At 42.2% G+C, this 10,636-nt stretch overlaps 1 protein-coding gene across 2 annotated transcripts in view; it reads left to right on the forward strand.

Annotated features, from left to right (window-relative positions):
• The window catches only part of UST (uronyl 2-sulfotransferase), a 261,603-nt gene extending 253,447 nt beyond the window's left edge, over nt 1–8,156 (forward strand). The window contains exons 8-9 of one of the 2 annotated variants that reach the window (XM_054570089.1): nt 5,163–5,442; nt 7,038–8,156. In XM_054570089.1, the coding sequence (XP_054426064.1) occupies nt 5,163–5,442; nt 7,038–7,137 (380 nt within the window). In that variant the 3' untranslated portion in view covers nt 7,138–8,156. Of the gene's footprint in view, nt 1–5,162 lie in introns of both variants that reach the window. The other variant, XM_054570090.1, reaches the window with a different exon arrangement.
• The last annotated feature ends 2,480 nt before the right edge of the window (nt 8,157–10,636 follow it).

The raw sequence follows: 10,636 nt of genomic DNA on the forward strand, positions 1-10,636 counted from the left end.
TCAGGGCCACAGGGACTCTGTGAGGCCCCTGTCCCTCAGGGAGAGGACACAGCCTAGAAGCCACGAAGAGTCTGTACCCACACAGTCCTGACTCTACAGCTGACTTTGGACATGTCTGTATGGAAACACAATCTTTATTTTGCTATTCAAATAGAAAGATCAGAGGCTGGTTTTTGTTTGTTTGTTTGCTTTCCCTTCTGATCATTTCACAGTTCAAAACCAATGTGCCTGCTTTGAGGAAGTCTTCTGCAATTATTATGAAAATAATTAAGAATATTCTTTGTCTAATCCCTAATGGTAAATAAGAAAAATGAAACAAATTAAAAGCATCCTGAAACCACAGATTCTCTTTGCCAAAATGGGCTTATTAATTAAAGAACAGGGGCAGGAACACCTGACATGTCCAACAATCTCATCCCAAAAAGGCAACTGAACCACAAAGTTAAACACTGGAATGTACAGACCCCAGGGGGAGCTGAAGAATCCCAGACATCAGGGCAGACCCCACATTCATGGGTCTCTTGGGAAGTTTCTATTAAGCACACTCTGATATTGCCTTTGTCCCCACTTGGCTATGTCAGCACCGCACAGACACAGACAAGCCTTCTTTGGGTCTGACAACGCTCTTTCCCTTCTGTTGGTGTCTTTCATTCACTCAACCAGCACGTCCAGAGGGTGCTGTGTTTCCCCAGGTGGTGAGCTGTGGAAGTACAAAGAGGAATCGGGTTTTAGCCCTATCCTGAGCACTCTTAGCATAACGAGCTTCATTAAGAGAACAGCTAGAAGATACTGGCAGGGATGTTAAGAAAAAATTTCAGAAGTCTGATAGTGCCCCAGAGGCCTCCTAAAAGTTTTCTGTCTTTTGGTTAAAATACACAAACCTGCCCTGTCCTCTCAGGCATACGCACACCACAAATCCAAATAATCAAATAGTTAAATGTAGTTATAAAAGACCCAATGCCATGCAGAGTATTTAAGACAAGCCCTTGAGATTTGGTCTCCGCGCGAGGGATTTCTGACAATGGAGAGGAAATGTTGATGCTATCAAAACACCCAGAGTGAAATGCCCCATCCACTCCATGGTGACAGGGTTGTGAAGTGAGATTCTCCCCTTATGCCGTTAGCCCTACCCAACCACAAGCAACATGGAGGGTAAAGAGACTTGGCTCAGTGGTCAGACTGTTTGTGTGACCTTGGGGAAGTTACTAAATTTCAGTATCACATCTGTAAAATTGTTACAATAAGGATTAAACTCATATTAGCTCTCTCAGAGTCTTCAAAAATGCCTGTGATGATGAAGCTGATGTCCCATTCACTGCTTATAACTCCTATGTCTACACCAAAAAATTATTCAATAAATACATGCAAAAGAAAGAAAAGAAAAATGACATTGGACACACAAGCGAGGTCTAATTGGAGCCTTAATTTTTACACAAAGCACTTGCTTCCTGGTTTATGAAACCCAGAATTTCAAAACCTTCCAAGCACAAGCATAACACTCACATTCACATAAGCAGCCTGGCAAGTAACATAAAAGAATGATCTGGCATTTAGTGTCTGAAATAAAATGGAGAGAACCGACCTCTCTCAGGGGGACAGCCATACTGAGCTCCAGAAGAATATTGCCTCACTTTGAGAGAAGCCAGAAGTCCAGACTTCCATGTGAAATAGACCAAGTCTTAAACAACGAAGTCCATTTCTAAAAAAATATCGCACAGGCCAAATCACACAGCCTGCCCGTCAGATCTCAGGCTGCATGTTTGCCATCCCTTCCTTAATGGAAGGAGCTCTGGTTTTGTCTCTTCCTTTTGAACTCTTCACCAGTGGACACAAGAGGCACGAGCCCCTTGAACTCATCTCTCAGTTCCTGCCAATTTCAAAAGAGGTTCATGGGGTGAGGTCTTCACTTGTCAATAGTTAAATTCTAAAGTATACATTCACCTACCAAGGGCTACTTCCCTTCCTAAAGGATGCTAATATCAAGTATAGATCTTTAAAGAATGATTGTTTTGTGGCTGAAATAACAACAGTCTCCCAGAAAACCCCTAACAACTTCCTCTAGAACTGCTATTATAGCAATCTGGAGAGAGACCGATTCCGCAGTTCACGTCGTTTTGTTTTGTTTGGAGGGAAAGTCTGGCGTTTTACAGAAGTACTTAGCAATGGAATGACTTTTCCATAGCACTGATTAGTGTACAGCAAGACACATGACCGTATGTCTTTGAATTTGATTTTAACAGTTCCCTCCTAACACTACAAGGCACACTGCCCTCTAGTCTTTCCATATGAAGCTGATAGTTTTCTACAGGCTCACAAAAGCGTCACTGGTTATGACCCCATACTTAGTGAGCAGAAACCTCAGCACAAATGCAAATCTGGGGCTCAAATTCCAGCTCCGTTGCTTCCTTACTAGATGTGTGACCTTGGATAAGTCATTTAATCTCCCAGAGCTTTTATCTTCCCATCTCCAAAAGAAGAGGTCATGACCCTCCCAGGGTTGTTGGGAATATTAAATAAAATAACACTCAGATAGGCACAATCCAAACTTGTAATAGGTATTCACCATCAATGTTGGTTGAATCTGAACTTCTGCTCTTTCTGTCACAAAAGAACACTCCGATTTCTGATCATGTCGTAACCCTCTGGCAAGGCCATTAAACTTCCTATCAAATTTGCCATCTCTGTGAAAAACACAAGAATCAAAACGCTATAATTATTTCATTTAAACTTTTGGTTTTGTGTCCACAGTGGCATGAAACCTGAAAGGTAGAGGGTTGGATGCTACCACCCAGAGAATAAGGAAGGGAGAAGGGCGGAAGGCTAGACCAGAATCCTGGGAAGTACGGATGTTTGGAGGGCAGGTGGGAACAGAGGGTTGGGTGTGGAAAAGAGGAGGTTGGGCCGGAGGTGATCAGAAGGAGATCAGAACAACCAGGGAAATGCTGTTACAGACACCACAGAAGAGAGGGTTTCAAAATGGAGCATATGGCCGGCAGTGTTGTGAGGTCAAGCTAAGAAGCAATGGAAAGCATGAGAAATACCCACTGAACTATCAGCAAGGAAGTAAGAGTCATCTGAATGGCGTATTGAGGGAACACAAACCAGGTTTTGATGTGTTCAGTCATGTGTAGAAGTTGAAATTTCATGAAAACAAATCCATGCAACTCCTTAAGAAGTTCAGCTGTGATGGAAAGGAGAAAAAGATAAAATGTGAAAGGGGACCCAGAGACAAGAATTTTATTTAAGAAAGGAGAGACTTGAGCACATTTGAATTTTGGTGGAAAGGGGCCAGTTGAGGAGAGGTTGACAAGGAAGAAAAGAGACGGCAGGCTAAGAGCAAGACAGAGAGAAAAAGGAGATAAATGATTGAAGCAAGAACTGAATATTGGTGCAAAGCTAGAGCTTAGTGAAAAATTAGCTTTCATGAGAATCCTCTGAACTAGCTGTCACTGTCCCTCAGGTTCACACAGGGAATTTAGGGAGGAGGCTAGAAAGAGGAAGGAGGACTGGGGTAACTGAAATACTCTTGGCTATCGTTGCTGTCTAAAAAAGGACAATCTTTCAAAACTTTGTCTTATTGCCACAAATGAAAAGTTTCCCCTTACTCTTACCCTAAAAACCTGTTCTAACCTCTAGAGTTTTCTAGCAAACACAGGACTCAGTCTCTTGCTGGTTGTTCTGACTAGTACTACCAAGTAGCCAAAACACTTCACCAAGAGAGTGAGGTGATGTGTAATTAAAATGGGGTTGGAAAGGTCACTTGGGATATCAAATACAAATCTAATTAGATGTCTCTCATTACCTTGTGAAATTTGGGTAACCTAAGTCAGTGTAAGGGGATCCAAGTGGGATCACCAGAAATCACTTGAGGGAGAACACTACTGAGTTCAGATGCTGGTCATTGCAAGAGGCTGAACTTTCCCAAATTCTGTAATCTCAGGTCACGTAATTACACGCTCAAGCTAAATAAGCACCCAAGAAAAGCTTTCCTGGAATTGAAAAACTCCCTAAATCATGATGATTGTGTTGGTTTCTACCACTGACTTAAACAAATGCTCACACACAGATGATTGTAACAGAACTCTTCACAATAACCAAAAGGTAGAAGAAGCCCAAGTGTCCACCAATGGATGGATGGATAAACAAATTTTGATATATCCATGCAATGGAATATTGGTCAGCCATAAAAAGGAATGGAATACTGATGCATGCAATAATGTGAATGAATCTTGGAAACATTATGTTAGGAGAAAAAAAGTCATATACAAAAGGCCAAATACTGTATGAGTCCACTTACATGAGGTACCTAGAAAAAGGCAAATTCATAAACAGAATGAGGAGTAGCTAGAGGAGGGATATAGGGAGTTCACATTTAATGGGTACAGAGTTTCTGTGCGGATTGATGAAAGAATTGTGGCAATAGTGGGGACAGTAGCCCAGCATTATGAGTATAATTAATGCCACCAATATGTATACTTTAAAATGGTATATAAATATATAATACAATCTAAATATATGTGTTGGATATCACATATATGTTATTAAGCATTAATATAAAATTAAACAGATTTTAGTTATATATTTTACCACAATTAAAAAAATAACCATTTAAAATGCACAGCAGTTAAAATTGTGTTTAAGGAATCTAACAGTCCTTCCTTTATTTTTCTTGACAAATGCCTTGCTGGAGTTGTAAAGTACAAATGGATTTTGCATCAAGTTAAACTATCATTAATAGATGTCAATATTTTAGAATTTAAAAAAAAAAGATGGCTAGAAAGTGGTGAGATGGCTTTTTCCATGTTTCCTTCTGAGAGCAAAGCCCTTTACATGTACAACAAGAAGTAAAAGATGAAAAATGGGTAGATTTTGCTGTTCAAAAAATATCTTAGAGTTAATAACTGAATTGTGGCCAAATTGCATAGCCCATGCCCCATGAAAAGGATGTTAAATTGTTTAAGTTTAGTCAACTAATAGTGATGATATTCACACCTAGAATGTGGTGAAGCCTTTCCAAATCATGTTGGGAACGTGTTTCCCCTTCCATTCCTTGACTGTTCATTTTCTTCCTTTAGGAGCTGCTAGTATTATGCGGGTCATACACAGCCTCGCCCTTAATCCTTCTAAGCTAAAACATGATGTGCAACCTGGTTCTTTTCCAGAGCATAGGAAACTTGGAAACATGACTGTGACCGTGAGGAAAACTGTCCCCTCCCCAGAGGCCGTGCAGATTCTCTACCAGCGAATGAGGTACGAGTACGAGTTCTACCACTACGTCAAAGAGCAGTTCCACCTGCTGAAGCGCAAGTTCGGACTGAAGTCGCATGTCAGCCAGCCCCCTCTGAGACCCCAGTTCTTCATTCCAACTCCCCTGGAGACCGAGGAGCCCATTGGTGATGAGGAACAGGATGACGAGAAGTGGCTTGAAGATATTTATAAGAGGTGATGGTGCCAGCCCTGTGTTGCTTCCAATGGCTTTTTCTCCCTTTTTCGAGAAAGGTGTTTTTGTTTTTTTGTTTGGGGAAGAAAAATCCTGAAGGGACTAAATTAATGCTCGGCTGCATTAAAAAGAACAAGACATTCCCACAGGTTGGGGTCATTGGGAGATGCCCGGTTTTGCGGGTTTTATTTGTTTAACTTTATTTTGTGTTTTTCCTGGCTCCTTGGGTCCTTCCCAGGTACACTAAGATGACTCCGTCACAAGGCATCTCATCATAAAATAGCTTCCCCCTCCCTAATATAATGAGAGAAAGGGGGAGGGGGAATATAGTCCATTGCCCAATAACTTATCATTTGTAAAAATGACTTGTAAAAAATATTACCTCAGTGGTAGGAAACATCTAGACTTGTATATTTTGGTAAAAATAGAAAACCACTTCAGAGACCAGGGAACCCATTCCAAAAGGATCTAAGAGGAGAAGGTAAGACATATAAAGACATCAAAAGAGAGGACGTCCCTGGATTAGTGGTCCCTACCCATCCAGGTAGAACCCTGCCTCCGGTCCGTCCCAAGGGACACTTTTGCCAAGAGCAGCATGTTTGTTATCTCTGAAGGAGCAAGTCAGCTTGTGCCACAGTCACGGTCCCAACCAGCCCAGAGCCCTGAGTACCTTTCAAGGTCAAAATACATGGCAAGCTCTGCTGAGATACTCCTTGTCCCAGCACCATTCTGACCAATTTCAAAGTAGCATGGCAGGAAAAAGAATTGATTTACTGCAGGACGAAGAGTATAGGCAAAACTGATCCACTCTCGAGGTCATGTGACCTAGGAAAATGGTATGCTCCTGTCCTTTGCACCCAATATGAAGTATTTCTCTCCTAGCATTGTTTTAACTGGATACCCAGGAACCAATTTAGCTCTGACATTTAACCTGTAGTAGATGTGCTAAGTCCAACGAGGCAATGCATAACCTATCAGGCACATCCATAGCCAGTGGGGTCCCACAGTACCTGGTACCCTTTACCTCCTTCTCCCTTCAGAGGTGCCTATGGTTGGTAAAAAGGGGCACTGAGTTCTGTCAGGCAGCAGGAAAACTGTTCTCATTTCTTACGGGAGCAGCTCACTCCTGAGAACCCCTACTAGGATATCAAGAAGAGAAGAAGCAAGAGCTTCTGGGTAAGAGACTGCTCGGACCGCTTTATGAGAAGGTGTCTGCCCCCAAATTGCTCTGAGTGTATGTCTGGCAGTGTCATTTCTCCAAAATATCTTCTCCCCATCCTACACCCATCAGCTGCCATCTATCCTTGAGGCCTGGATTCAATCATTAGAAACCTATTTCTTTGGATTCAGAAATATCTTCCTCTTTAAATGCCCCCTCCCCCACTGCAAAATACACATACCCCTGGGTGAATGATATACAACCATCTGGTACTTGGGCGCAGGTGGTATTGGCAGGCAGGATATGTGCCACACATTTTGTGTTCTTCAGTTTTCCTCCCCCAGAGCCAGGCTTTCAAGAGCCAAGTGTGAGTTGGGAATACTTAATAGTAAATAAGACTCTTAACTTTACACAAGCTACACATTTTCTACTTTTCAGAAACCAACAAGTCTCTCTAGAGTTTTTTCTGCGTTCACTAAAATTGGACGGTAGCCAAGATATAAAGCAAGTCATTTGGAACCTGTCAAGTGTGCACTAAAGCTACTTTATCATGAGGTGTATTAAGAAGGCTCCGCCCCGCAGGAGTCCAGTGAAGGCTGAGACCGCAGAGGCACAAAGTCCAGCATTTGGCCACTTGTGGGCCTCCTTTCTGCCTCAGAGAACTGGGGCGGCGAAGTGATTAAGGGACATCTAGAATTGTGAGCAATTCTACAAGAAGAGGACATATCCTTTGTCCCGTTTAGAAAGACCAGGGCCCTACCATTAGACATACTTTAAAAAGCAACCTGAAGAATAGTTATCATATTCAAAACAAGATCAAGAACTGCCACCTGGTATGTTGTGAGCCATTTCTATGAAATTGCATATAAAGAATGATAATTAGTTTACACACTGTGCAATCTCACTATCTGGAAATACAGTTGGGTTGGCTAAGAGTTCTCTGCTCTTATCAGAACATCGGGACAATTGGTCATTTGACAAATGTATCTTAACTCTTAGTGCAAGTTCACATGAGCACTTCTACCTGTGTTTTCAAAGGCCATTTATTGTCAGCAGTGATCATTATGACATCACAACAAAAGATGCTGACTGATTTACTTGCAGGGCCTTAATGTTATTTTGTGCTAACAAACAGCCTGGAGGTCCATAAAGGCAAAGCACTTCGTCAGTGTATTTGGCAAACATGACAACATTTCTTTGGCCCTGAGCCCAACACAGTTTGTACTTCATGAAATATATTGTACATTTTACATAGTTTAATTTAAAAAATACATTTTAAGCTGGTTGATCTTTGACTGCCTTATTTATTATAACCTTTCAGCACATTCCAAGGTTTTAGTTACTCAGGAAGGAGTTAATTAAAATGATTTTATTTTGGTCTGATGGATGTTTTTTAAAAGGAAAATTATTATTATGAACCTTCAGCCTACTTTCCTTGAGTGCCGTAAAAGTGCTTGTAAATTTTTTTTAAGAAGAAAGAAAAAAATGGTGTTTGACATGGATGGAAATTGAAAAATATATGTGCAACTGAAATGAGCTGAGCTGAAATAAAAGCAATCTGTGTTTGAGATGAAGTGTTCCTTAAGTTATTCATTACCCATGTAAATAAGTGAATATAAATAAGCTGAAAAATTTTTCCATTCTGTTGATACCTAGAATAAAAGTGCCTGCAGCTCCTCAGCCTCCTTGATTGGCCAAGCTTTTTCCCTTAAGGTATCATTTTTAGAAAAACATACTTTTAAAAACCTGTAAACTCTCATTTTTATAATTAGATGACACTAAAAAGGCTGAAGACATTGAGCTAGTCATTCATGCATTTAATTGTGTATGTAAATCCCTAGACAGCTGCTGACGTCATTGCTGTGCCCACTGGTTGGGTAGGTGCCAGGCCCTTCACTGGAACTGCCAGCCTCTGATAGTGGGTACCGACGTGGCAGGTTGGCAATGACCGACCGGGAAGGCAAGGGCGTGCACCTGCGGGTCCCTTTCTCAGATGTGTAGAGCCCCGAAAGCTGGACAATCCTAACCTCCCCCAGGAGCAGTTTTGATCCAGAAATGCTGTCCCTGGGAAATTTCATCGCCAGATCAACAGGGACTTACACAGAGAGGGGGAATCCCCGTGTTTTCTAAACACTAGACACTATATTCCAACTGCACGTGACTACTTTGTAAATGAACAGAATAGGAATCTTGGTAGGAAATGAAAGAAAAATCCATTTGGATAATAACATACTTTATTTCAAGCAAAAATCTGAGAGTCTCAAACAGCAAAGTGATATGAGGTTACCTTCCTTTATCACTTAATTTGTTGTTCTGTAATCCAGTCACATCATGCTTGACTCGGTGTGAACTTGAAAGGCAAAAGTACTAACTAACCAAAACCTGGACTATGCCCCCTCTGGAGTTGCTTGTTTGGACTGACCTCCTTTATAAATGTCCTGTGACATGCAAATTTATCCAGTGAGCTACTTGGTTTTAAATGAATTTTATAGATGATGGCTGTATTTCTTAAAAGGCAAAATGATTATCTATAGCCATTCAGAAAAATAGTTCCATGGATCAGAATTGTGAAATTCCCTTCAAGTGAAAATAAAGAGGATTCATTTTACTAAAATCACTTACTTCACATCTGATGACAAAGAAACCAATTTTTTAAAGAGTATTTTGAATATCCTGCAAAAGAAAAGACTGTTTTAGCTGAAACCAAGATTAGGAGTCTGTTAAGAAAAACCCATGGAACTTCTTTCACACACAAGTCATCGTGGTGTCTGTCACCCAGCGTATTAGTCCGCTGGCGCTGTCATAACACAGTTCCCCAAACCGAACAGCTTGAACAGCACAAGTGTGTTTTGCCCAGTTCAGGGGGCTGGAAGTTTGAGGTCACGGTGTCCACAGGGTTCATTGCCACTGAGGCTTCTCTCCTTGGCCTGCCCGTGGCTGTCTTCTCCCTGTGTCTTCACAAACTCTACCCTCTGTGCACGTTCCTGTCTGTCCAAGTTTCCTCTTTTTTTATAGGGACACCAGTCACGTTGAACGAAGGCCCACTCTACTGAGCTCCTTTAACTTGATTACCTCTAAAGGCCCTGCCTTCTGAAGGGCACATTCTGAGGCACTGGGGGTTGAGACTTCAACATACGAACTTTGTGGGGACACAGTCCAGCCCCTAAGACTCAGATTACAGCAAAAATGGTAGATCAGAGGAACCAAACTCTAATGAGGAGAGAAGCCAGCCTAAAATCACAGGCTCAGAGAGATCAGGGGCCCCGCAGTTACCCAGTCCTTTCCCTGGTTTACGGGTCAGGGAATCCAGCTCAGGAGATGCAAGTTCATCACAGACTTTTTTCCACTGAGGGTTCGATTAGCTTTGGAGTATCTACCAAATTAAAATTTGAAAATGCTCATACAGTCAGGGTCCATCTAACTGTCCTAGAATCCGCAGCGGAAGTGATGAGACACATTCAGCCAAACCCAGTACCACCTGCCACACTAAAGCCCCCTCCCCAGGCAGCGCTCCGAGGATCAGTGGCTGTGGGCCGCCCTTGCCCTGAGGGAGGCCCTCTTGGTTTCCAACCCATTAGTCCTCAGAGAGAGATGTCAAAATAAGTATGTTTTATTCTAGATTTTTTTTCTCTCTACTGAAAGGACACAGAGAGGTTCTTGTTTCTGGATAAACAGATCGGGCCACGTTTACCCATCTCAGATTATAGAGTTTTATTTTTCTTAAAGGCAAAATGAAGATTCATGTCCTACTTCCTGTAAGGATTTTCAGGTGGACCCATCCCAAAAATTAAAGTCATATGACACTCATAAAACTAGGTGAAGTCGAGTGCAGACGTGCCCCTGAAAACCAGAGCTAGAGGATCGCCAGGCCCTGAGCGCTCGCGGGCCTCCTCGCTCGCCGGCTGTGTCATTTCCCTCGCTTGAGAATTCCTTCCTGCCTGGGCAGGCCTGACTCACAGCTCCGAGCGCCGCCGATTCCCAGGGAACACCCAGGCCCACAGATGTTCATGGGTCACAGAATCGTGAACTGACCACTT

The sequence above is a fragment of the Pteronotus mesoamericanus genome, unplaced genomic scaffold (assembly GCF_021234165.1).
Source record: "Pteronotus mesoamericanus isolate MK-2021 breed Mesoamerican mustached bat unplaced genomic scaffold, CSHL_Meso_final contig_20, whole genome shotgun sequence".
Classification (NCBI taxonomy): Eukaryota; Metazoa; Chordata; class Mammalia; order Chiroptera; family Mormoopidae; genus Pteronotus; species Pteronotus mesoamericanus.